The sequence below is a fragment of the Haemaphysalis longicornis genome, unplaced genomic scaffold, assembly GCF_048455015.1.
Source record: "Haemaphysalis longicornis isolate Haplotype H1 unplaced genomic scaffold, Haemaphysalis longicornis Haplotype H1 scaffold_7, whole genome shotgun sequence".
NCBI classification, from domain to species: domain Eukaryota; kingdom Metazoa; phylum Arthropoda; class Arachnida; order Ixodida; family Ixodidae; genus Haemaphysalis; species Haemaphysalis longicornis.
In genome coordinates, this window is record NW_027526422.1 from 74,643,289 (window position 1) to 74,671,160 (window position 27,872).

The following is a 27,872-nucleotide window of genomic DNA, read 5'->3' on the forward strand; positions in this document are numbered from 1 at the left end:
TCTTCTAGAAAACATAACTCTTTCATTAGGACTACCACAACACATTTTAGCGAAGAATGTTATGAATGTCTTGCTTCAGCAAAAAATTTGTCCGTACATACATCATCAAGTCCCTCAACCTCCATTTGTAATGGGCACCGACTGGAATGCAAAGCGGACGGAAAGCGACATGGAGTAGGACGTCGAACCAGCCAAAGCAAAGGGGTGAAAAGGTGCATTGCCTTCTGCAATTTGTGACGTACCCAACCAGTTTACAGTTTTGTCATTCTCAAGCCAATTAAAAAAATGCTACCACCAAGCACAGTCTCTGTATCACCTAGGCACACTGAACGATCAATGCAGGCTGTGCATGTTAAATTTGCCCTCAGCCCTGTATTTATGAATAAAGCAAAATTTCTCGACAAAGCACGATGTGGATTGATGAATTATGAACAAAACGTGAATGGATAAAACATGAACGTTAATTTGTTCATTTTCTTTTGGTCAATGCATGTTGATTTAGGATGCAGACGAAGATATACAGCTTAAGTGCCGACACCACCTTACAACAGCGCTTGCAGGTATTTTGCTTGCACTCGCAAGTCACGAGCGTGTTTCAAGCAAGCAAAAAAAAAAAGTAACAATGTCACACAAGTCATAAAATAAACACACTGATGTGAAACCTATTTAAAGTGTTAAGGCCAGCACTACACCAACCCAGGAATTTTACCAGCAGCATAAATGCTGACACTACTGTCCTCAGACCAGAGCTCACTATGCAGGGTATTTTGAGCCTCCAAAAATTTTGCCTTCAGAAACTATCCAGATGGGTAGAGTTTCTGACCAATTAGCACAAACCCTTCTTCGAACCTCTCAACCCGTGCAAGCCGTTAACACCAAAACGAAGCATGGGGCACACTGGTTTCTGCTCAAGCCTTAATCAACTGAATGAAAGGCTGCAAAGGATCCACATTTGTAGAGATTCCACTTGCATAGAAATTAAAAAAAAATAATTTAAAGCTTTGCGAAAATAATTTTCTTTAGAGGCCAAGAAACGGATGTAAATGAAACGTGTACCTCTAAAGTAGGTGTTTTCAATGAGCGCTCCTAATGGGGGAATGTTAGCGCCACTCCATAACAATAACAGTTGCCAAGTGAAGATTTTGCTTTCACTTTATAACGAATATGTCAACCACTCAACTTAGGGTCAATTGAGTTATCTTATCACAGCTGGCAACTTCGACCACCTAAGGCACCTAACATTAGTGCAATCAAGGTAAATATCCAGAAAACCGTTCAGCGCCATGTTTGGTTGGTGCTTTTCACCTGCGCTGTGACGCGACCAACATAACTTCAGCACAAGCCGTAATGTTTTTACTACTAAATGTATGTAAATATTCAATACAGCGAGCTCCATCAAATTGCATCATGCTGCGAGGCTAAATAGACTGCATAGGTGCCAATAGTTTGAGGTAATGACTATTTGACTTTCTGCCCATCGCTTCAAAGGCTATTACCAATCTTCTTGTACTGTAGCAACAGCCACCCGAAAAGAATTCACAACTCAGTCATAAACTTGCACAAATTACACACGGGGCACACATCCCTGCAATACCCACATATAATAGTCCGAACTCTGTGCACGACATGGACAACGTCCCCAAATTTGCAGTGTACAGCAGTGAGCACTTCACCGTGGCGAGGCCAGAGAGCGCGGCAAACTCAGTCCAGTTCGAGTGATGAGCGCGGAGAGTCCAAAGCCTGCTCACTGATGGTCCTCAGGGGAGAACGTCGGCACTCTGGAGGGGTCAGCGACTCTGGAGTGGAGTCTGTTGTGCTGGCCGTGACGGCGGTGCCCTGGTAGTTGACTATGTCGCTCACTAGCTCCGTCGGCAGTGGACTGTCCACTATGAGGTGCAGGGAGATGTTTTCCAACCACTTCTGCAGCAGCTCAAATGGTGGCCTGCACATTGTGACAAGAGATAAAGAAATGAAGCTTCACTCATTCTGGCCTTTGAAGGTTTCTGCAGGACACAGAAATAGCGACCCACAGGTTCCAGTTCTGCCTTAAATTACAGTTGTTCTATGGAAATTGGGTTCGCTAGTACAAGATATTCTCAGGGTCCACAAACTCCTTTGTCCTCTCAACTTAGCAAATGCTAGATGTGGCTGCAAAACATCAAGCGATGCTGACCGACATGTGCACTCAACCAAGCAGAGGGAGAACACCTACTGCAGGTTTTCCCGCCCAATTTAATCCCGGTGCCAGCCAATTTAATCCAACCACCATCTAATTTAATCCAGATGCCATGCAATTTAATCCAAGTGCCAACCAAATTTTCCTCTCGCCGACCAAATTAAGCTACAAGAAGAATGTTCAGGAGTGTTTTGTGCAAAATTAGGCGCAGCTTTGTGGACTTTGTTGCATGTGGTGTGGTGAAAAGGTGGTGTTTCTTGTGCCATTATGAACAAAATATCTGATGCCAACAGCTTAATGTACATTTACCAACACGCGTAGACCATTGGTTCCGCGTGCTGTGAGCTGATCAATTGAGTGATTTGATTGTAGGGTTTAAAGGAGCCATGAAGAGAAAACACAAGTTTGGTTCATTCAAAAGATTGTCTCGTTAGAATCATACTGACACCACTTTTAACGTAAACTTCGCTCAAATAAGCTACATAATTAGGAAAAACGGGAATGGTCATGCGACCCACCAGCTTATTTCCCGCAACAGAACCTATGATGTCTAAGCTCTGCGATTGGCAGAGGCTGGCAGAGGCAGACGCAAATTAGGTAGAGCTTACAAACTAGACGAACGAGCGATTGCGCTTAAATTTAGGGCACATTCTTTACAAAGCAATAAGAATGATGGGACAAACAGTGGAAGTTACGAAAGCACATGTAAACATAGAAGTACTGATGCGTTCTGCTGTTCGTACTGCGCACAGCATGCTTGGTTTAGCTGCACAGCACTACGGGGCTTGGGGTTGTCTCAGACGACACTGGCCGATTGACGCAAGCAACGGTGTCTTACGTGACCCCATTTGTCGAGCGAGCACTGTTTCAGGGAACGAATATTTTCTCCCAGAACAAAAACAAGCCAGGTTTAAATGCGGGCAAAAACAAACCAAACGCTTGCCACGGTATGGTGGCGCCATCTAGGTTACGGAACGTAAAGAAACGCGGGAACAAACCAACACCGCTGTACAGGGTGGAAACAACCTTTGAACGGTCCCGTGCCGCCGCAATTGGGCCAACGGGCTCAACGCGTTATTCTTTTCGTTTCCCACGAGACCTAGCAACGCGAAACAGACAATATGATTCAAACTTCTTCAGTAAACCGCGTTGCGGCGATAATTTTAGCGCGGTTTTGACACAATGACTTGCTTCGGCGGCGAGCGAGCAACCGAAAATGGCGGCGCCAGCGTATACGTGTCTCTACCCTGTACGGCAGATGCGTGAATGAAGGTACTCTAGGCTGCAGACCGGTCGGTTCCTGTGATGTCATTTGGGACCACAAAAACGCACGATTGCGCGGGAAAATCAAAATTTTAACCTAAATTGTTTAATTTCTCAGTGAATAAAGCACCGTTTGTATCCGGACAAGCGCTGGGGGCACTATAAAACACGAAATCTTTCGAATAAAACCAACTTGCATTTTCTCTTCATGGCTCCTTTAACGCGCCAACGCAATGCAGGCGATGAGGCGCGCTTTAGTGGAGGGCTCCGGATTAATTTTGACCACTTGGGGATCTTTAACGTGCACCGAAATCTCGTACACACGGGCGTTTTTGCTTTTCGCCTCCATCAGAAAAGCGGCCGCCGCGGCTGGAAATTGAACCCGCGACCTCGTGCTCAGCAGTGCAACGCCTTGGCCACTGAGCCACCGCGGCGGGTTGTGAGCTGATCGTCTGCGAGAGCGCCGTCAATAACACACGTAAGAAGTATCATCTGCTCTTCACGTAACAATGCCTTCAGAAGCTCCTTTGATAAAACCACATTACTTAAATGCCCTTTGCATTCTGATTTTCAATAATTGAATGCTTTTCTGCAGGCAGTGTTAAGCATTATTTTCAGATTCTAATATCATCTGCGAGATCGTCAGAAATATTGCCTGCTCGCAACAGAAGTGTCGTCTGCTCGGGTAACAATATGCTGGCAAATATGCTGGCGTAACAGTATGCGAGCAGACAATACTTCTGACGATCTCACAGACGATAAGCACACGGCACCAACGGATCAAATGAGATCGCTCTGCTGGTCTGCGGGTGTCAGTAAATGTCCATTAGGCTGCGCGCATATGATATTTTGCACATAATGGATCAAGAAACACCCCGTTTTCACCGCACCACGCGCAACAAAGTCCACAAAGCTGCGCGTAATTTCACACAAAACACTCCTGAACATTCTTCTGATAGATGGATTAATTTGGTTGGCGCTCGGATTAAATTTGGATTTAAAAAAAAAAAAGATAACCATTGGTATGTTTGTTATCAGGATATACACGACGCTATTGGGCGTCACTCCTTTTTTTAAATATTGTATTATGCTACGAATGATGCGGAAATATATGGGGCTATTTTTCTTGCCCCTCCGTGGTCTGCTGGGGCAGATTTCACCTCAACGAAATTTTTCGCACGTAGCGGACTTTCACTGTATTACCTTCTATATAAAAATTTCTATGTGATAACAAAAACTTTTTGCTGTACCCCACAAAAACAGGACTTTTCCTGGCAGTAATGAAATAGTTAAGTATTGTAAAAAAGCCACTTCTGAATGATAACTCCTTTTTTTTTTCCTACTTCTGGATTATCTCCGTGTTCCTTTGCACAAGCTTCAATTGCTTCAGACAACCACATGGACAGAACACACTGACTTTCAAATTAAAGAACAGTCTTTCATCGCAAATCGGTTGCATAAAAAAAAACCTTCGAACTCGTTCGCACAACTCTGAGACAAACAAAATTATCTGGCCTCTTGCGAGTGGTGCCAAAGTGCAAGCTTTATGAGCTCCCGTCGGGCACCATCACCTCTTGCGCTGCACTTATGGAGTTTCACTTTCTCAATCTCATCAAAAGTGGAAATCCCTGCTTTCATCAGAGCAAACCTCTCCAGCTCTCCCTATGCCAGCAAGATGCAAGCAAGCTCACGATCCGTGATAACAACGCAGCGCTCAGCGCCCACCTCTTCTCGGGGTCGACGTCGCAGCACAGGAAGGCAATGCGGTAGAAAGGCTCGGGGCAGGTGGCACAAAACTTCTCCTTGAACACAACCGTGTTGAGGCCAAAGTCGTTGCTGCGGGGCAAGTAGTCGGGGTCCGCTTGCACCCGCCCGATGATCTGGGGGGAGAGGGACCGGTGCTCAGTCACACCACGGCCGTCTCAGGCTTGCAGCACAGGTCAACCCACACGACACGAGACAACTAAGCAGTGGCCCTGTCTCTTCGCTTGCTGTTTACTGGCCATTATTTTTACCAAGATGTACTAGAAACAAAGGCACTGCACTTACTCTACGCGGGAAAAGAGAAAGGAGAACAGCACTGTGTCTTCCCCTCCTGTCAGGCGGATGCAGAGTTGGAATAGGAAGACTGTGCAGCAGGTACAAGCAAGGAGAGGGAGGAAGCTCTCCTCCTATACTACACTCTGCAGCAGCCCACTCCTAGGCCCTAGTGCCTATTATGAACACACCATTAATAAAGGTCCCAGTACATTTTAGAGAAACAAGTGTCACTTATTAGGAACTGTACTTAAACAGCCCAAAAAATGCTGCTTTATTGCAAAGTTTCCTTAGTGCCTCAGGAGCCTTAGGGGGGCACCGCAGGCATCACTACCACAGCACTCGATTCCCAACCCTCCCCCCCCACCGAAGAAGGAGCCCAGTCACCTCGCAGAGGACGATGCCGAAGGAGAAGAGGTCGACCTTCTCGTCGTAAAGCTTGCCGGTCATCATCTCGGGGGCCATCCAGTAGGGGTTGCCCACCACCGTGTAGCGCTTCTTGCGCTCGGGCCGCTTGCTGCCCGAGGCGCGCTTGCTGCTGCCGCCGCCACTGCCTGCCCCCCCACCGCTGCCCCCGCCGCTGCTGCTCCGACGGCCCGCCACGCCCTGGTCGCTCATAATCCGAGCCAAGCCAAAGTCGGCCACCACCACCGTCCGGTCCTGGACGACATAACACCGGGCAGTGGTTCACTTCCAGAACACTAAGGAAAAAGCAGCACACCCCAAATTTGGCCCATGACAAGTTTGCACACAAGCTACTATTTTCCTTCAGGACTAACAAAACTATGTTTCAGTGAGATCTGTTTCCCTTCATTGCGAACAAAATGCCAAAGCTATTGATGTATAGCCATGCAGCAATTGTGGTCCAGGGGCAACAGTTCTTGCAGTATGCCCTACACACTGCAGCTCTAAAATGAAAAAGAAAATAAAAAAGTGTGGGAATCTGTCATGAGGCCGCATCTAGAATTACTGTATTTATTTGAATATAAGGAGAGGTTTTTTTTCTAAAATCCATAGTCTCAAAGTCATACTCCTCCTTATATTTGAAGCCCAGTATAGCAATATGGCGATTTTAGAGTGAAACTTTTGGTTTCTGCGTTTCAACCATTTCCAAGCTTCCAAAAGAGCCCAACAACACGGTTGGAAATGTAACAAAGATTTCAGAATAAAACTTACAGATGACATCATGGCAGCAGACACGCTCGACCATGTCAACGAGCTGAGTGGAGTTTTTGCTGGAATGCTTGGAGTCCTTGTTGTAAGAGTTTCTTTTTCAGTACTTGTTTTCTTTTTATTTACACAACCAGCGCAATAGTGAGTCGTCATTGCCGCTATAACACAGCCTTCAAGAGAAAGGTCATACCAGAGGCGAAAGTCATTGAAAACTGCGCGGCGGGTCGAAAGTTTGGCTTTTAAGAGAACAACGTGCGTCATTGGAAGCAAACAAAAGATGTTGCTCTTAGCCCGTGAAGCGACGGCAAAGGCAGCGATCCCAAAAGACAGTGCGGCGACATCGTTTCGCAAGTGATGAGTTTCTAATGCGCTGGATGGAACTGGGGGTGCTGACCTCTTAGAGTGCGCAAGTGATAAGGAAGATTTGAATAACACCACCTCTAAGGACAACAGTTTCCAACTTTGTCTGTCATCTTGCTCCAAACAAGCATCTTTGTGGCGCAGACAGTTCATGAATACTTGGTGTCTGGTTTGGTGAAAGGTAAGAAATTTAATTGACTTGCTTCCTTCGTTTCTATAGCCTTATATTGGTAGGAATATACCTTTTCTTTTTTTGGCTCTCCAAACTGCACCCTTGCCTTATAATTGTGACCACCTTATAATCAAATAAATACTAGTAAAATATTGGCATTGCAAGTTTTGGCCAATTTTTCATGTGGACATGTCATGTTTCTGCTGGGAGAGACAGGAGATTGGAAGTCTGCTGGGATATTCTGTCCCAGCTGGTCACGGGGTTACCTAGCCCCTGGCCCCACAATGACAGCTGTCTAAGGTGAGCCCATACGCAACTTAGCAACTCAGCACTGCGGGCAGTCTCTGCTGTGAGCAAGAGTCATGATGTTGTATTACATGCTGCTTGTACCCCTGGAATAAAACCACCATTTGCCACCGAAGCATGGGAACCTGTTTACCATGTAGGAGTCTGAGCACTGCTACGTACCATATTTATTCAATTATAAGGAGAGGGTTCAGTTTGAAGAGTAAAAAAAATCGCCATATATATATACTGAGCTTTGAATATAAGGTGGAGTATAATTTTGAGACTATAAATTAAAAAAAAAAAAAAAAAAAAAACTCGCCTCATATTTGAATAAATACAGTAGTCATAGTGTGGCTTTGCAGTTCATGCGCTACCCTAGCCAGTCGGGGCCATTTTCCCCCGAGGATTGCTAAGCTGGGCACCAAGAGACACAAAAATGATTAAATTAGGCAAACTAGGCACGTTACAATGAACCTTTAACTCAGCCCTGCCATGATGAAGGGGACCTGAAAGGGTGTGCCCCCCTCACCTCCTTGACGAGGCAGTTGTGAGAGTTGAGGTCTCGGTGGACGATGTCACGGGAGTGCAGGTAGCGCATGCCCGCGGCGATGTCCCGGGCCAGCCGCAGTCGCTGCAGCCAGGGCAGGGGCTCGGCCGAGTCGTGCAGCAGCGCGCGCAGAGAGCCCCCGCTCACGTACTCTGTGACCAGGTGCAGCCGCTTGTCCCGGTACAGCACCCCGATGAAGCGCAGGACGTTCTCGTGCTGCAGCGACCGCAGCACCGCCACCTCCCGCAAGAAGTTGCGCTGCGCATCCTCGTCCAGGCGGTGGAGCTCCTTAACCACCATCACCTCACCTGTCTCCCGGTGGGTCACCTATTGGCCAGTGCAGGAGACAAGTTAGTGCTCTCGTGCCGCTACTCTGCCCATCTTGCGTACACTGAAGGCCTCTTCCGTTGGCTTCTGTTTGCTCGTAATCTGTGCCGCCCAGACTCTCGTTACAAAACGGGCATACTTTGGAACATCGCATGTACATTCTAGACTATCTCATAAGCTGTTCTCAGTGTCCCTTCACTTCGCCACACTCACTTCGGTGACTCTTAAAATAAATCTTCAAGTAGTTACCACTGACGCATATACTTCCCTCAGTTATTGGTTAACAAAGAAGAACTGCTGCGTGAGATATCTGCTTTTGAACTTGCTTACAAATGGAACCGTTCACTCAGACTCAAGCCTCGAGAATTCACTCTGTGCATGCCAAGTTTCAAACGTGCAAAAACAAAGGCCTGTGCATAGTTAGGTTTCTTAAACATTTTAGGGTTTTTGCCATATATGTTCGGCGGCATTTTTCCATTCCGCAAGGTCTTTGCCGTACGGGTACAGTTTCGACCCTCCGCTTGAAATTTCGCGCCTTAATGAAGATGCATGCTCACTGGCAGGTGCTGCAACCCCCTAGGACTTACAAGAAGCATTTGAAATTTGATTGTGCTACCTTCTTGCAGAGAAACAAAACTATAGTTTCAGCGCGTCACATGGTCTGTGTCAACGCCCTTTCATGGTTTCAATTTCCCCATCGGATCGAAATGGAGGCGCGTGAAAATTGATTTTTATCCTTATTGGCACTCCCTTGCAGGGGCAGTGGAAGTTGATTTCTACCTATATTGGCGCTGCTCTTAGCTTATTTGTTACCGAAATGTATCACCATAAAAAAATTTGACCATCTGGGAAAGTATTTTTTTTTTTTTTCGAAGAACATTTGACCCTCAAAAGGTTAAGGGCTGCGTCTAATCTCACGGTAGCCGTGAGAATTACCTCAGAGAAATTCTCATGGCAGTTTCTATAAAAGCTGGCTGGCCTAAAATTCGCTGAATAATATTACCTCCCAATATAACCTAACATAACCTAACCTCACAGAACCTAGCCTAGCATAACCTAAGTATGCTAGGCTAGGAACCTAGCCTAGCATAACTAGCAGAACCTAGCCTAGCATAACTACCCAAATCCAGCCCAACTGCAACAAACCTAACCTAACCCAGCCCAACGACACAGAACAGAACATATATTAAACTTAATCCAGCCCATTCCAGAAGTCCTGTGCATCCTCTCTTGATATAGCAATAGCCAGGATGAAAATAACCACTAACTATAATGAAAGGTCCAAAAATTATTTAAAAAAAAAGAGAGAGAGAGAGAGAGACTTGAACCTAAGTGCTATACCACAGCGCCACAAAATTAGCTGTGGGAACAAGCTTACAGGGAATATTTGCCACTTAGAATCTGCGGGTGGAGTGCTTAGCCAAACAGAGGCAACTGTTGTGAGAAATTTCTGACGGCAATCCTCACAGTTGCCGTGACAATAGACACTACCCTCTTTAAGTTCTGAAATCAGCAGAAACTTCAGAATCGGGAAAGTATTACAAAGTTAAGGAGAACGGCCCTTTCTACAAGGGTTGTTTTCGAGCTCCTCTGCTCACCAGGTACACTTGGCCGAAGAAGCCCTTGCCTAGGAGTCTTCCCTGCACCAGGTCAGAGGCCCGAAAAATCCTCTGGTTCTTTGGCTCAATGCGGAACGACTTCGTCCGACTCAGGTCGTAGGGCGGCTGGCTGGTGCATTCAGCAGAGTCACTGCAACAAGCAACGCCGTCAAGCCAATCAATGCCTGCACTGTGTCCAAGCATAGCCAAGCACGTGCCGGTTGCAGCCAAACATTTGCCAAGAACAAGTGCAGTCTGCAGTCGTTTATGAGCTACTTTAACACGTACACCTTATAACTGAGTTCCACTGCCAAGGACATTGGAGGTCTGTTGGACTACCCAGCTTTTGTCTAGGTTTCATTGAAAACAAGAATGCTCCTCACCAAAATTTCCTAGGATAAAAAAAAAAAGCAAATTTTATTGCTGTGTGCACTTTTACACCTTCCTGCCCACGCCTATTCAAATCGATAGTATACTATCGGTGCTTTCGAATTCAAATTTGGACCTTTTCCCTTTCGAATTTGGAGCTTTCTGAGTGCGCTCTGAGAGCTGGCACTACCTACTAAGTAGTAAAGACACTTAAATCCTCTGTTATTTTTTTGTTCTGCGCGCCACGTTTTTTTAAAAGCCCCACCAATGTCATGTGATGGGTGCTCAGATGATACCAAGGCGGTGTTATCCTCCCCTCAGAAAACGAGTCGACTCGTTTTCTGAGGGGAGGAAGGGATGCGAAGCACAGGGTGGCTCGCAATGCATGCCGTTCGCACGGAGAGCCGGCAGCAGCTCGCATTTTCAGTGCATGCTGTAACCTGATTCAATTGTGATATCCGATAGCGCAGCACTGGAGGATTGTAATAAGCGGTTTATTAGAACACATACAAAAGTGGAGGGTGCCCTAGTTGTTCACCGTTACATCCAATATATTGTTGTAAACGGTATCGTTATAAGTGGGCTTGACTGTACATCGTTTTTTTTAATGTTTGGAAGTGTTATAATTCATTTTTTCTTGTGATTACCCTGGATGATATATTTTGAAACAATTGGAACCAACCCAACCCAGATACCCGTGGTATGGTTAGCTCCCACAGAAAAATTTCGGCAAACAAGGTGATGAAAACGAAGGGTTGGCGAGCCCATCAGTTTTGAAAATGCATCTTTAACACGGGCTCACCTGCACTGACACCGCTCAATGGTACAACCACTAAAAACATGTCATATCGCCCTCCATTTCCATTCTGTCATCCCACCCTCCTCGCGCAATAACTAGCAGCTAACTGCCACAGAACCCACACCCAGCAGCTGACTAAAAAATTAAAGCCGTTCCATTCAATGTGAAAGCTGTCGGAAGTGCAGAGCAGTGATTTGTCATAATGGGCTGTAGCGCCATTATCCACTCACTGCTACCACCCAATGCAAATCAAATTTCCCGCCTTCACAAATTTCCCTGCCTGAAACTGCGCCAGTGGGAGTTCTGTTTTTTTCCTGCTTGCTTTTCTTCCCGCACATGCCGGCGTTGCACTGCCAGTTTTTTCGCTTAGTAAAAACCAACCCTACGAGCATTACTAGCTAAATTAACACGGGTGCCGCCGGTTAATTACATATATTTTGCCTCAAATGTACCTACAGTTTTCTTTGCGCTAAACAATGGGGAGATGCATGACAAGCACCGGTGGTTCACGAGTTTCGAACGCTTATGACTTTATAAACTGCTTGGCTTTTAAAGCCTCCGGGTTACACTGCGAGGACAGCCGCTACGACAGAACGCTGTGCAGACTACAAGGCAAGCCTCTAAAGTGCTCTGCACTTAAAAAATCTCCCCAACAGTGTTGCATTGTACACACATTGGTAGGGCAAGAGAGAGCAATGGTTAGTAGTGAACTTCTAGGCCGTGAGCCCAACAACAGGCTCACCAGATGCCCAAAGCTGACTGAGACAGAGAGGAACACAGAGCTACAGTGCATTTGTTTTGGGCACAATGCTAAATGTACACAGGCAGCAGGTAGGAAAAAGCAACGGGAGAAGGTGTTGGCAAGTGCTCCGCGACCAACCTGACTAGCAGGCGCGGGAGAGACGAGGAGCGCTCCCTTCCGCCACTGGTCCTCTTGAGCTGGCGCGATCGCACACCGCTGGTGCCAACGGCGCCTTCGTCCTGCAGAGCGGCGGAAGCAGCAGCAAGGTTCAGTTGAATGCCAGGCAAGCTGTACATCTTGCATTAAACTGTGCTCCGCACTTATCCATAACACTCCCCGCTAGATCCGCACAGGTTCAAATTTGTGCAGCTAGAAAAGGTAAGCAGACTTAAGAAGTAGCCAACAGAACAAATACTTTAAAATGAGCGAGTAACCAGAATTATCAAGATGCTTAAATTAACAGTGAAATGGGGTCGCAGTGCCACGTTTACTTGAAATGTAATGCACAAAAAGAAAACCTACATTATAAGAGGCTTGCTAACATTACTGTGACAATTCTTTCAGCTAGACAAGAACTGATCTGCAAATCGACATCAGTGAAATATTGGGGAAAAAAGAAAAAAGGATTGCAAAACAGCCTCAGCTGCATCCTCACATGTTTTTCCCGTTTAAAAACAACCACTGAAGCTGACAGTACCTTATGAGCATCATTTGTTATACTGAGGATGCAATTCATGAACAGTACCAAACAAACGTGTCGAATTACGCCAATTCAAACTCACATTAACCCTGTCCGATCTGAAACTTTTACCCACTTTTCAGCTGTCCTGGTCCAGAAATATTTCGCCAGCTTCTGGTGCCGCGAAAAAAAAACACAAACTGTGCAAGAACTTAATATATTTTTTTCTCCTGCATTCTGCACGCAACTTGTTTACATATATTTGAGAGGTCCTTGCGCTTGCTCCTGTCGAACCACTGTCATCACTACCTGATGGACACACGTAATTCTTTTCCTCCCTAAAGTCATCATTGTTTTCGTTAAGTGCACCAGCAGTAAAACGCACGCGGTAAAAATACGGCCACGCTTCTTAGCAAACCACGCGCAAGTTCTGAAAGCTCTGGGATCCAGAAGGCCTGTGCTGAACATTATGCAGCACCCTAGTGCAAAAAGAAGTAAACTTTAACAAACAGAGTTCACTTATCCCTCAAGAGATGGCGCATCATGTATACAAAGAATGTACAGGCATCGCAGTGAGAAAAACCGCATAATTTAAACCCGCACATCCTTGTTGGGCAGTGCCCGACAAGGGCTGGACAATGGACCACAAAGGGTTTTACATAATGAAGTTGCACTCGGGTAATCAGCCATGGAGGAATGTGGATCAACTTAGATTGGCTGGCTGGGGATCTTTAAAGGAGCCACGAAGACAAAACACAAGTTTATGTTATTCGAAAGATTTTGTGTTTTATAGTGCCCCCAGTGCTTGTCCGAATGCAAACAATGCTTTATTCACTGAGAAATTAATTAATTTAAGTTGAAATCTTGATTTTCCCACTAAATCGCACGTTTTCGTGGTCTGCAATGACACCACAGGGCCTTGTTTACCGTTAGTGAACCTAGATGGCGCCACAAAACCGCGGCAAGCCGTTTTCTGCCTTTGGTTTGTTTGTGAACGTATTTGTACCTGGCTTGTTTTGTTCATGCAGATAATCGTTTCGTGAAGCATGGTGCTCGCTCGACAAATACGGTCACGTAAGACATCGTTGCTTGCGTCAATCGGCCAGTGTCGTCTGAAACAACCCCAAAGCCCTGCAGTCCTGTGCAGCTAAACCAAGCATAGTGCGCGCAGTACCAACAGCAGTATACGCATCGGTACTTCTATGTTTACGCGTGCTTTCGTAACTTGCACTGTTTGCCCCACCATTCTTAGGGCTTTAAAAAGGATGTGCCCTAAATTTAAGCACAAATAGCTCGTTCAGCAAGCTTATAAGCTCTGCCTAATTTGCGTTTGCTGTTGTCGCCCTCCGCCAATCACAGAGCTGTCTCATGTGACATCATAGGTTCTGTTGCGGGAAATGAGCTAGTGGTCGCATGGCCACTCCCTTTTTTCCTAATTATGTAGCTTATTTGAGCAAAGTTTACGTTAAAGTGGTGTCAGTATGATTCTAACGAGACAATCGTTTGAATGAACCAAACTTGTGTATTGTCTTCATGGCTCCTTTAACGTGCAGTGAAATCAGAATATGCAGAAGCGCACCTTCTTTTTGTAGCGCCTCTCCTTGTCGCTGAGGGCCTTTCTTCTGGGAGGGCACAAGAGGGCGCACCTGGAAACACTGCTGGGGTCGTGCTCAATGGTCAGCTGCAACACCTTGTTGGTCGACTTGATGAGCTCCTCAACCTGGGAGTCAGAGGACATTCTGTAAGGGGGCAACCCTCATCCCAACCAGACCACAAGCTTGGGCTGCCCCTGATTGTGCACACCTAAGCTACTCCAAAGAAGAGAGAAACACCAGGGTATACAGAGAACAGTGTACATAAACGGTGATTTTTGAACTGCATTGCCCTCTCCTGCATGGACCATACTTGGTCCGCAGTATGTGATAAATAAAACAAATAAACCATAAAACGACTTCAAGTTATTTGCATCATACAATTGGCATCTTTCAGACATGCGAGTGAGTTTGTCACGTCAAAGCTTGTGGTAAAAAAACTTGCTTCTGCTCAGACTGAGTTCATGAACAAGTACAAGTGCAATAGCAGCGTATTATGAGCTCTATTAACGTAATGGCATGAAAGGAGTCGTCTAGCTGAAGCTTCAGTGCTAGCGCTGGATGTCAAGTATTGACACTACCGCCATTTTAGAAAGAAGTCCCCAGTAAACGTACCAGAAGTCCCAGCAAAAAAAAAAAAAAAAAAAAAAAAACGCTCAGGGTTCTGAATGCGAAAGCTTTAATTGTCCGAATAAATGCCGCAATGCTTTGCTTCCATCCCGTGTTATCAAATGGCTTCATCTTCTCGCCGCTTGAGACAATCTGCTTCACAATCCGCTTTTGCCTTGTGTCTGTGTCATTCCTGCAGCATTACATTGTGACAGTTGATGACGATAGTGGATTTCGCTGCCCGTCCATCCCCATTAGGCTGCATTCTTCCACCCTTGTGCTTGATGTGTGGTGTACTGGTGTACATAGCCACCTTCCGCTACTGCTCATTTTAACTTTTTTTACAGCGCCATAGGCCATCGGACATGGATCGGACAAGGGCTGCTGGGTTGACGGGCCCGCAGAAATCCAAAACTTGGTGTACAGCATTTATGTACATATTGAATCATAGCTTAGGAAAGTAGTAACAACTTGTATATCTTAGAGTTCCTAAAATAATTTTTAGGCTCAGTACAATCGCCAATATACATTGTGTGTATACTTTTTTGTGCATTTTTTTCTGTTTATTTGACCAATAAACTATAAATAATTGTACCTCTCACAGAACTGCTTTTATATGTCTGAAAAAGCAATCTATAAGCTACAATTTCATGCATTGCAATGCCAAATGTGTCCAGTAGCTCAAGAGGAAGAAAAAGCTTTGTAGAAGCACTCAAAATCGGCTGTTTTTCCACTGTAACGAAAGAGTTAGGAGCGTGCCATGCAATGCCTCGCCGTTACAGACGCCAGCTGACGCTTTCTCATTAGCCCTGCCCCCACCCACCGACCTCCTCGAGGGACTGGCTGCCGAGCGGGGTGCCGTTGACCTCGAGGATGCGGTCGCCGATGTGCAGGGCCATCAGGTCGGGGCTCACGTCCAGGTCGGCAATGTGCACCCCGTGGCGGCCCAGGCAAGGGGGGCCCAGCTTGATGCTGCGCGCGCCCCCGGCCCCGGCCCCGGCCGGGATCTCCAGCAGCTGGATGCTGTGCGGCTGGGGCCCGCCCAGCACCGCGCTGCGCTGCGCCAGGGGCTGCATGTGGCGCCGGTAGCAGGGGCCGCTGCGCAAACAACAAACCCGCAGTGAACCCCCCGTCTACCTAACCACTCGGGACAGAAATGTGGCCTCATCGTAAGCTATACTTCATCAGTTGCTGCAGACCCCCCAACATAGCAGCAACACGAAAATTCGGGGGATTGCAGCATTTCTTTCGGTTTACATTTTGGAAATTACCGAGACTGGAGACCGACATCCGCAGAGGTTAAGGGCGTTTATTTTGGGTTGCTTTATTACGAGATAGACAGACGCAAAAGCTCTCATGCCTTTGCAGTAAAGTGGCAAACGCACCTCGGGGTCAGCCTTTGTAAGCTACAACCAACATTTCGGCCGTACCCAGATGCACGCTGCACGCGGTACTATAGAGCTGCAAATACACTTAGCAGTACTCCACAGTATGGTTAAAAAGAACAAAAAGTATGTGGCGAATGCTCTTCCCCAGCACAGCAAATGTCGCAGCAGGGAAGACTGCGCGCGTGATTAAGTGACCACTTTTCGGGAGATTAGAGACAGCATTCATACAGTCGGGAGATGTGGCTGAAAGTCAGGGGTCTCCCGGACAATTCGAGAATGTTGGCAGGTATGTAGCTAGAACGACCTTATCTCAATGCACTGCAGTGGAGAGCCCGAAACCCTCCAAATAAAGCAAGATTTCCAAAAAAGCAATTTCGTTATAAAGGGGGTGTTCTGCAGTTCAGTTCTACTTCCCCCAACTATATTTTTGCGTGCGGTTGTGTTTGTATGGCAAGCACGAGTGGCTTCGATATACGCCTCGAGCGCGGCCTGTAGGGGCGCCACTGAAATCCCCCTAGCGGCCCGTTTCGAAAGCAGGCGCGGGAGTCCCCGGCCCACTCCCACCTGTCGCCGTTGCTTTTGGGGCTCGTTCAAGACAGCGATTTACCGTTTGTGAGCGTTCAAAATACAGAATAACGTGGAACAGGCACTCTGTTTGCAAGCGTGGTGTGTTCATGAGAGTATAAACGTTTATGACGCGATCTTAGTGAGATCTATATGAGCGCCGGGCGTGTGTCACAGGCCGGCGTTCCGAAGCCAGCATTTGCATGCAGCTGGTTGCAATTCCACTGCCCTGAAATTTAGTGGCAGTGTCTCCGTAAGCAGTGTTTCCTCCAATGGTCATGTTGCGGCCATACACACTATGATGTAAATCGACTTTGTGCACTTACAAAATCCAGCGGAGCACTCATACCTGACAGCACGCAAGTTACGCCTGCCAATATCACATATCAGATATTGATCAGTACCATGAAAAAGCCAATGCTACATAAATTTCACAAACATTGTACCAAAGAAGTACGATGGATAATGCAAAATTATACTCCAGAGCCAGCACATGACGACAAATTTAATGCTGGGTCGTCTTGTCCCGAGGTGAGCGCTCGCAAAGATTCATCTGTTACATTTATCCTCCACGAGAAGCGCGAAGATGGGCTCATAGAGTAATCCGCGTCCGTGACCAAACTCTGCTTCGAAACATCGTCATATGACACAGGGAGACTGCAGAATCTAGCATAAACTGAAATCAGATGCCTTTATCAGATACGACACTCTTCCAACGCTCGAGCCCGTGTGTACGAGATTTCGGCGCACGTTAAGGATCTCCAGGTGGTCAAAATTAATCCGGAGCCCTCCCCTACGGCGTGCCTCATCGTCTCCGTTGCGTCGGCGCGTTAAACCTTGCAATCAATCAATCAACTCTTCCAACGACACCTCGTATCGCTTGTGAACTGCCTACCCTGTATTCTTCAAAAAATTCACCCGCATTTCCCCGAAGGGGAGCATGGGGAAGTGCGAATGCACGGGTGATGCGAAGGAACTCTTCTTGGCCAATCGCCCTAAGTGGGTATGTGGTGGGGTCGCTTTCGCACTTAAAAACTCTACTTGGCCAATCGCCCTAAGTGGGTATGTGGTGCGGATGGACGGACGGCGGTGGACGCGTGATTCAGGGTCGCTTAAGAAGTGCATTCGCACTTAAAAATGCGTCCGCCGAGTGATCAGCCGTTCGTTGAAGGCGAAAAACAAACGAAAAGTGAACACGAAGCTTGTGTGTGTGATTAGTAAAACGTTCATTCGTTGATTCCGCTCCGCATTTGTAAACAACGATAGTTAAGCGTCCTCCTCCTCCCCCCCCCTCCCCCCCCCCCATGTCTAGCGAAATATCAGTGCATTTAGCATCTAGTTGGTCTGGTGAATACTACCTTGCTCAAACAAACGTCTTTTGCATTTCAGAAGCTGCACTCAGTTTTTTTTTTAATTCCCGTACGACTATTCTATTTATTCCTGACTTGCAGACCATTCATTTTCCCGTGGTTTCATTAACCTTGGTTCTTACTATAAGGCACGAGTGGGCACATATCTTACAATGCACAGCCTTTGAGTGTACTTAACATTTTCGCGTGGCTTATATTCCCATAAAACGCACAATTTTTTGTCAGCTACTGGGTTAATTATCACATCCCCGAACATATTTTTCTACGACATACATATTCGAAGCAAAGCCGCATTTGTTGTCTGCGCTGCAAAACGAACCAACCTCTTACGGTGCCAATATCAGGTCTAAACGGGGCGACAATAAATAGAATTCACTTGTGCTGATGTGTTCGAAGGTGACAGCGGTGATATGCTGCTGCCGTCGCCGACGCCCGCAAGAGCGGCCAAGAAGCGCGCAGAATCGCCTCCCCGGGTAGCTCTTGATGGCGTTAGGGCGCTCTGTATACAAGACGCCGCTGTTTTTTAAGTGCCCTAAACGTGCAGTTAGCTTACAGACGTCACCATAACAAATTGTTTAGTGCGCGGAAAGGCAAAGAGAAGCGAAAGAGAACCAAAACAGTGCATGACCACCTATCAGCCACGCAGCGCTAATCCCGCAAACGCCGCGGAAACGCGGCGGCAGGCGGCGCAGCGATCGCGAATCTCGAGGCGTATAGCCACTTGTCCGGCACACCCACCATTCAAAACAACTTCCTTGTTCTCCATCACTGAAAACCAGTCTTTGATCGCAGTTTTTCTCCTCCCTCTGCACCTAGTTCCCTGCCTCCCACTGACTGCTTCCTGTCTTGTGCAGCACTTGTTACACTTACTTCTCTCATTCACTTGCAGCCTTGTTCTGAAAAGTGTTCACTTAAAGGGGGACACTGGTCTTGAGGACCGAAAATTTGCCAAAAAATCAATTTTCTGTATTAATTTTATTTGCAGTCTACAGGTCCCAAAGAATGTACCTGCAAAATATCATAGCTGTATCATAAGTATTCACAAAGCTGTTGCCCTTTGAAGTCACCTAAATGACCATTTTTGCCTATGTTTGCAAACTTCGTGCCCTGTTTTCTCAGAACCAGTTTTTTTTCCCACATCGTCAGCTGTCGGGTACAATATCTTGGGATGTACTGGTTCGATTTACATCATTTTTTGCTGCATTCGAAAGCTTATGAACTGAACAGTGCAATAAAGCCACAAAAGCACAGAATTTCTTTTTGCTGGCACAAGATTTTATGCAGTTAGTTTTACAAAAACGTTGTAAATTGATGACCTGACATTTACGAATTTTACAGCGTTTGCAGAAACCATGCTAAAATTACTGTAGTGGTATAGTTGCACTCCCTGGTCCTAGAGCACAAAGGGATAAAAGCTTTTTGAGTATTTCATAGGTACATAATGAAAAAATTGCCCGAAACGGAGTGACAAAACATGTTGCACAACTCTAAACATACACCCCATAGACGAAAACTGACTGCATATTTGTGCTCAGAATGTTGAAATACACTCAATGTGTAAATCTCAAGTACATAGGTTAAAAAATAACAAAAATGTCCTCAAGACCAGTGTCCCCCTTAAAGGAGCCATGAAGAGAAAACACAAGTTTGGTTCATTCAAAAGATTGTCTCGTTAGAATCATACTGACACCACTTTTAACGTAAACTTCGCTCAAATAAGCTACATAATTAGGAAAAACGGGAATGGTCATGCGACCCACCAGCTCATTTCCCACAACAGAACCTGTGATGTCACATGAGCTAAGCTCCGCGATTGGCGGAGGCTGGCAGAAGCAGACACAAATTAGGTAGAGCTTACAAACTAGACGAACGAGCGATTTGCGCTTAAATTTAGGGCACATTCTTTACAAAGCAATAAGAATGATGGGACAAACAGTGGAAGTTACGAAAGCACATGTAAACATAGAAGTACTGATGCGTTCTGCTGTTCGTACTGCGCATAGCATGCTTGGTTTAGCTGCACAGCACTACGGGGCTTGGGGTTGTCTCAGACGACACTGGCCGATTGACGCAAGCAACGGTGTCTTACGTGACCCCATTTGTCGAGCGAGCACTGTTTCAGGGAACGAATATTTTCTCCCAGAACAAAAACAAGCCAGGTTTAAATGCGGGCAAAAACAAACCAAACGCTTGCCACGGTATGGTGGCGCCATCTAGGTTACGGAACGTAAAGAAACGCGAGAACAAACCAACACCGCTGTACAGGGTGGAGACAACCTTTGAACGGTCCCGTGCCGCCGCAATTGGGCCAACGGGCTCAACGCGTTATTCTTTTCGTTTCCCACGAGACCTAGCAACGCGAAACAGACAATATGATTCAAACTTCTTCAGTAAACCACGTTGCGGCGATAATTTTAGCGCGGTTTTGACACAATGACTTGCTTCGGCGGCGAGTGAGCAACCGAAAATGGCGGCGGCAGCGTATACGTGTCTCTACCCTGTACGGCGGATGCGTGAATGAAGGTACAACCGGTAAAACGCTTGTCTATAACAGCGATTTCGACTTCAACCAACTACATCCGAAAACTACTGAAACATACTCGTTCCAAACATGTCGGAGGCAAAAGCGAAGGGCTAAGACTTCAGAATTCCGCAGTAGTTTTATTCAAATCCCGTTCCGGCGGGGCAGGATAGGGCTGAGAGTACGAACGCTGTGTTATAGACAAGCCTTTTACCGGCTGTACTCAAGGCTGCAGAGCGGTCGGTTCCTGTGATGTCATTTGGGACCACGAAAACGCACGATTGCGCGGGAAAATCAAAATTTTAACCTAAATTGTTTAATTTCTCAGTGAATAAAGCACCGTTTGTATCCGGACAAGCGCTGGGAGCACTATAAAACACGAAATCTTTCGAATAAAACCAACTTGCATTTTCTCTTCATGGCTCCTTTAAAGCGTGACATCAAAATTCCATTTTACGGGGGTGGAGCATGAAACTGAGAAGGAGGAGGAAGAGAAACCTCAACAACGCTTGCGCTGACCCAAACGAACAAAGTCAGGCTCTCCAAACAAGGCACCGAACATCTTTCTTCTTTACTTTTTTTTTTCTTTTTGTGCACGGCACTTTAAGCTAATCAGTTTCCGTAAACAATTCGTTTTCCAATGTGCAACCTCACCAGTTTTGGTAACAAAGAGACACGAAAAGCTCTAAGCATTCACCTCCAAAAAACAAAGGTTCCTAACTAAAACACTCCAAGACTGTTCTCAATGGATGGCGAAAACAACCATACTGCCACTGGTGAAGTCCAATGCTTTAATCCGACAAAGCACTAAGATTGCATTTTCTGTACATTTAAATACCATTTCTTGCTGCTACTTTTACACATTATGCCAGCGAAACCTTAACTACAACTGTGAATTTGTTGTAGCAGAATTAAGCTGCACAGGCAAGAGACAGAATGCAAACAGTCGATTGATTATGAGGTTCAACGTTCCGATGCTACACAGGCAATAAGGCGGGCCGTAGTGGAGAGCTCCGGTTTAATCGTTACTACCTGGGGATCTTTAACGCGTGCCGAAATCTCCGCCCTGTGCCAAAAGCAAGCATCCCCACCTGAAGAAAAAACTGTGAACACTTCCTTGAAATTCAAAATTCTGTTTCTTCCCATGACTCAACTGTAAATGTCCAGCAACGCATGTCCCTTAAAGCCGACAATGCCAAAAATAGGAAACATTGCACAAAAGAAAAAAAATATGAGAAAAGATCCTCCGCAGGTGACTCAAGTCGCAGCTCAGTAATGGAGAAAAAGGCAGTGTAAACAAAAAGGAGCGCATGGCATGACTACTCAAGGTGGTGTTCGGACACCTTGAAAATGCTGTCACTAGTGTTTCTTCTATCTGACCATGCTTTCCCACGAAAGCATAGACACAACACTGCATGTGCTTAGCTCCTATCAAACCAGTTAAGGCCTTTGCTCTGCATCATACCAGTAACTCTCATTCTCAACATATTTGTGCTCACAGCCCGTTCCGCAAAACTTAGGCATGGTATGTTTTCAACAAACACAGTAACTGCATGTTCATAGAGTAGGAGTTAGACTACAGCCTATGTGATTACAAAAGCCTAATTAATAAGGTTTTGTGAAAGAGAATTCAAGCCACCACATCCAGCAATGTAACGTCAGGGTCATTACTCCTGTCTGTTAACACTGTCTCCTTCGCAAAGTGAATTTCAGTAAAGCTTTATTTGCATAATTGTTTTAAACCATGTCACAAGTGAAAACAGCCCTCCATTTATCCCAGACATACGAGTTTTTTATTTTTGTAGCACTGGGGACAAAGACCGGAATTTTTTCAAAAAACGCATGCAAATGGGGACACATTTTTCCCTGAGCCAAACTTGTCTTTTTCTGGGGAGTTAACAGCACAGACAGTTGCACTGCCCCCTAACAGAAAGGCCAGCAAAACAGTGACAAGTATTTGCATCCCATTAAATAAAATTCCGATAAAGAAATGCAAAAACAAAAAAGACAAAGGAAATGTTACCAGAAAATGAAATTCACATGATTGTGTGGCAACGGCCAGCCAGAATAAATAATGTACTCACCAATACAGCTTAGAACGTTCCACTAAGGCATACGCATCCCCGTCCCCAATAAATGCATTGCAGCTCGCACAGCAGAAGCACTCTGGGTGGAACTTGTGGTCTCCTGCAACCTGAAAGAAGACACGCAGTACCTCATTCAATGCCTCAATGCCTCACAAGTTAACACACCTTTAGCACTCCCTCAAGCATCCCAAAGCAGTGCTGCATAAAGTTGGAAGTCATGGTTTTGTTTCATGCTTTAAGATTTCAACAAGTTAAAATAATGTCTGCAGGTGTAAACAAAAATAAGTGATGTGAGGTTACTTGTTACTTCCTACCACGGAGTCGACACAAAATAAATTAAAAAATCTTAACTACAGGAAGTTGCACAGCAACTAAGTTGAGTGCACATATTAATTACGTGTGCCGGTTGTGCCATCTGCGACGAGTTTCTTGTTTTTTTGTTTGTTTCTTTTTTGTCTCGCGGCCAAAATCAACCAAAAAGGGTAGCATGTTTTCTTGATCATCTTGCATGAAGCTTCTAAATAATTTCCGACAAAAAAAATCTTTTTGTAGCTTCAATTTTATAATAACAAAACAAATTTGGTTATTCTTCTATGGAAATATTGTAGCTTTTTTGCAGCCATAGGAAACTTTCAGGCCTGTCCATGAGCCATGCCAAAGACAAGTTGAACCTGCCTGCCCGGTACATCACGGAACACTCAATGAAGCACGGCTCACCTAGGCAGTGGGGCCATATTTCCCTCTAGTGCATATTAGCACGAAACTCTATGCCGCCCCCGTCAGCAATCCGGGAACACACCAGGGGATGCAGAGCAGCCAGCTCACCATGACGGGGCCCGTGATGACCTCGGAGCAATTCTGGCAGGCCTCGCCGTAGTTGGACAGGTAGTCACTCTTGCAGAACAGCATCCCATCCTTCTCAAAGTACCAGCTGTTCAGGGAAGCATCGCACACCGAGCACCTGCACCACACGAGCGCACAGCGAACACCGAGACATCAGGGGCCCGTTGTCATTCCCTCGGGGTCGGAGGTGTTACCCCCCTTACAAAAAGACAGCAAGCTTCCCCTTCACTCCACTAACTAACCCTTACCTGTGGCCTTCCCTTAAACCATTTATTCCAAGCAAAATCGATTAAGCTAAAAACAGTAACCACCCTCATATTAAATGTGGTCAGACATGTACCATGAAGCCTGGAAGCGGTACAGCAGGCATGCATGCAGGCACTTGGCTGGTGCAGAGAAAGTGCAGAAATAATTACAGTGGAGAGGTACGATTCGCGGCTGGTTGGCGCACGAGAGATGAACCACATGTGTACAACAATGAGCAACAGCACAGCACTCCATCGACAGATTGAGCAGGAGTTGCACCATGGCCCCATGCTCAAGAAAGAAAGAAAACCATTGTGGGATGGGATTGTGAGCCCCGCGCATAAATACTATGTTCCTCAGTAGTAGTCACGAAGAAGTGGTCATGGTGGCGGAGGTGATGATACCACGATAATTGCACAGACAGACTTGTTTTCACTTGAATCCCAGTGAACACCATATTCCATGATAAGGGAGATGGGAGTGAACCGTGTCCAAGTAACCAAATTTTAAAATTTTAACAAGTTTACTAACCTGCAGATTGGCTTCTGTACAGCCATCTCGAACATGCAAACCAAAGGGGGCTTTACCTCTTTAAACACTTTTCTCTTTACAAGTATTTTTACATTGATGTCATTACCAAAAGATTTAGGATGGCATTGTTTCAAATGTTTTTTTTTTAATCTTCACGTCAAGAGTTTTTATGTGTTACAGCTACTCTGTACTTATTAAGAAAATCTGTGGGAGCAATATAACGAACATTTTTCAATGACTAGCATTGGACTAGATGTAACTTAGCAAGAAGATACGAAAAAAAAAAAAAGCCCCAACTTCCCTGCACTGAAGTTAGCTTTGTGATGTCTACACAAGCCTTGCAGTGGTTTTTGATTAAACTTCACGAAGGATTTAATACTGATATCAAGTCACAACAAAGGGTCATGTTATTTCCAATTACAAGATCGCTATAACTTTCCGTAAATTTCTGCTCACAGTTAGTAAAAAATAAGAGAGGTGGAGGTCAATACATACTCGGCAGAATTTCGAGATAAAAGCATTAGAAACAGCAACGACCAGTTCCAGCCCACTTTTCAGCCAGTATAGAATGCTAAGCCTCACTGTAGCAAATTAAACCATTTGTTTACTGAAAGGCGACACTAAATACTTCTGAGCATAAGCACCACGAAAATAATTTTGACAAGGCAACTTCACATTTCATTCTTGAGGGACACTAAAAAGTATGAAAGTAAATAAGTTGCCCGTTTCGGTAGCCTACACCACCATTAATGCAAATATACATCTTGTGGTAGCTCCATGGTTTATTATTGCAGAAAATGCCACAAGTGCAAAGACAGGTATCACCACCCGTACATTATTCTGCATTACAATTGTGCAGCACTGCCCATGTAAGGAGCATACCTGTCGCAAAAAAGCTTTTCAAAGAGAACAATGTTGATACCTCCTTTCTGACCACTGTAAAATACAGAGATAGCTCATCAAAAAGCAAATCTAGTAAATATATGTGGCCCGTCTTGCATCATACGAGAGGATGCTTCACCACGGTGCTTGTGAAAAGAGGAAAAAGAAAGGGGGAATGAGGAGTGTGTCACAGGGCAGACGGGCTTGCCAAGCTGCTTCTATGCAGCTGTTATCATTGGTCCTCGCCAGGTACATAAAACCCTGAATACTTGAAATACCAGAGAGGTTAGTTTCTAGGGGAAAGGGGGAGAAGGTGAAGCATCCTCTGGATTTTAGCGTACATTCCTCAACCACTAACGGAAGGAAGCGCTTTGCTGCTGCTCCAACACTTTTGTGACTCACCTACAGCTGCATGGCTTTCAGGCATATTTTCTTTTTATAGTGCGAGTTACGATGAAACCAGATGCTGCATGCTTCAATGTTTTTGTGTGTGTGTGCTATTTTTTTTAGATAACTAGTACAAAGCAAAGCCTAGGCGTGAAACATAGCTATGAAACAAAATCAGACATTTGCTTTCTGTCCATGTTGTTGAGATATTAACATTGAATAAGACGTAACCACTGCCATACATCAATGTGACTGCTTTGCACACACCATATGGAGGTTTTTAATTCCCGAAAAGTCCTGGCATCTGTTTGTCTTATAGCCCAGTCAACGACGAAAAGGCTGGGAGCCCCAGCTGCAAGGAACTGAGGTAGGCCATACAAACACATCACACTTAACTGCACAAGCACCATGAAACCTCCGTTTATATAATCTGGATAACCCCACGCATTCCACACCATGTAGTCACGCAGCGTTCTGTGGTATCTCACACATTCCTCTTTTATCACGTCTTTGTGCTGATCCAGGCAACAACCCTATGATCACTAGGGCATCGTTCCGTTGTGTCAGCTATCCACAGGTAGGTGACAGAATCAATCATTGTGTTCTCTCGTCATCAACTCTTACGCCAACCCTACATGCTGACAAAACCAAGCGCGGGGTAAAGACAAAATTTCAAAACGGTGTCCTGGCTCCCTTGAGTGTGCATACACCAAGACACATGCGGAACAACATAGCCAGAATATGAGGGTATACTACACAAAAATTCCATGAATTATTTCCTGGAGATCATAGCAATATTTCTCTACAGGACAGCGATCACGCCGGGTGAAGCAAGTTTCGAGATACTCGGTTCGAGATCACAAAAACGTTGCAGTCAGCGCGCACGCAATCACAAAAAGAATAGGCGGAACTCAGAAGACTTACAGTATGCCCTCCACGCGCGAATGGAGAAAACTGCAGGCCACCAACGGAGCAACGATGCTGGATACAACAGACAGTGACGAATGACGACTCCCAAGCAACTTGAAGCCGTCGCCACCCGGCTACAACTCACGGTAACGGCATCGGAGACAGCTACGATTGCACGCCAGGAGGAAAGCTCCGCGCAGCAAAGATTGGAGAAAAAGGAACTTAGCTCAAAGGGCGGAAAAAGGGAGAAGGAAATGCCACCCAAACCCCTAGGTCATATCATACTACGATGGAGAAACGGACTAAATGCGGCGAACAACGCGCACTGCACCGGAACTTGCGGAGACAGATAAGTGTGCGAACGTGGTTGTATGACGCCCGGCGCGCGCATCCACGTTCATCACTACGTAAAACCCAAGATATCGGCAAGCCCCTCGGCGAACACTTCCCAATCGCCCCAATCGATAAACACGCGGTGACTCAGAAAGCCACTGCGTCTTTCCTAGCCGCGCGAGGGTACCACCACGTACTGCACGACCGCACAAACAAAACGCCTCTCGGTTACACGCGTAGTACGAGTCGGGTGAACCGCGCTGCCGCCGCGCTATGCATTTGGGGCAACGCTGGCGGATATGCAGCTCGGTTGGCCGGGAGCTCGTAAGCTGGGTCGCGGCGAGACCCAGCGCGACACGTGACAATCGGCGGTAACAAACCTTTCACGCCCTTCGAGAGACGTAAACCAGAGAAGGAGTAGGGGACCTTCGAAACAGGGAAGCAGCCTTGTATGAAATGACAGCGGCGTATTCGATTAAGGTTACGGGCCGGAGGCTTCCTGGGCAGCAGAGGTGCTGCAAAATGGTAAACACAAAAGTGCAAAACGCCGGGCAACCGGCCAGCTAACAAGGCCTTTAGCGAATTCGCCCGACAAAAGGGGCTAAAAAAGACGCAGTGAAATAGCGTTTATTGCACCCGAAGTCCTGAGCGCGTATGCGTGCGCCAAGTTGAAAATGAAAGAACAAGACAGCAGCCAAACCTTTTTCAAGCTTCGACGGGCTTCAACGTCACATTCAAGCAACACCGAACTAAGTCGCGTGCATTTTCTCTGCTCGTTTTTCATTTGGTTTTAAGGACATGAAGTGGCATATCTCACCTGAAACAATCGGTATGCCACACCGTGTGAAGCGCTTGCAGGCACTCGTCGTCCTCAATCACATTTAGACAGCTTGCACAAACCGACGGGGGCTCTTCTGTCAAGTTGAAATTCCATCGTTATCCAGTGTTAGTGAAGCGGGTTAGCCGTTGTTAGTTAGGCGGTGCCAGTTATTTCAGAAGCAAATTTGGATATTAACCTGACGCCTCCTCCATGCCAGACATCAAACATATCTTTGAACCACTCTGCGCATGCGCGGAAGT

The 27,872-nt window shown here is 46.0% G+C and overlaps 1 protein-coding gene across 2 annotated transcripts; it reads right to left on the bottom strand.

Moving 5' to 3' along the window:
- Window positions 1–375: 375 nt before the first annotated feature.
- Limk1 (LIM domain kinase 1) lies at window positions 376–27,840 on the bottom strand. 2 transcript variants are annotated; one of them, XM_077677854.1, is made up of 11 exons: window positions 27,610–27,840; window positions 23,487–23,622; window positions 22,659–22,768; window positions 15,559–15,829; window positions 14,110–14,250; window positions 11,990–12,090; window positions 9,942–10,092; window positions 7,999–8,343; window positions 5,864–6,136; window positions 5,165–5,319; window positions 376–1,942 (listed from the first exon to the last, which is right to left on the bottom strand). In XM_077677854.1, the coding sequence occupies exons 2-11, from the start codon at window positions 23,568–23,570 to the stop codon at window positions 1,702–1,704; spliced, it is 1,872 nt and encodes a 623-aa protein (XP_077533980.1). In that variant the 5' UTR covers window positions 23,571–23,622; window positions 27,610–27,840; the 3' UTR covers window positions 376–1,701. The 2 variants fall into 2 exon arrangements, with proteins under 2 accessions (XP_077533980.1, XP_077533981.1); XM_077677855.1 differs by lacking the exon at window positions 27,610–27,840 and adding an exon at window positions 26,475–26,860.
- Window positions 27,841–27,872: the final 32 nt, after the last annotated feature.

Coding starts and splice junctions, on each gene's coding strand:
- Limk1 (XM_077677854.1), bottom strand. CDS start 23,570: ATGCTGTTCTGCAAGAGTGACTACCTGTCCAACTACGGCGAGGCCTGC. Junction 22,769..23,486: donor TCATCACGGGCCCCGTCATG/GTGAGCTGGCTG, acceptor GTCTTCTTTCAG/GTTGCAGGAGACCACAAGTT. Junction 6,137..7,998: donor ACAACTGCCTCGTCAAGGAG/GTGAGGGGGGCA, acceptor TATGTCGTCCAG/GACCGGACGGTGGTGGTGGC.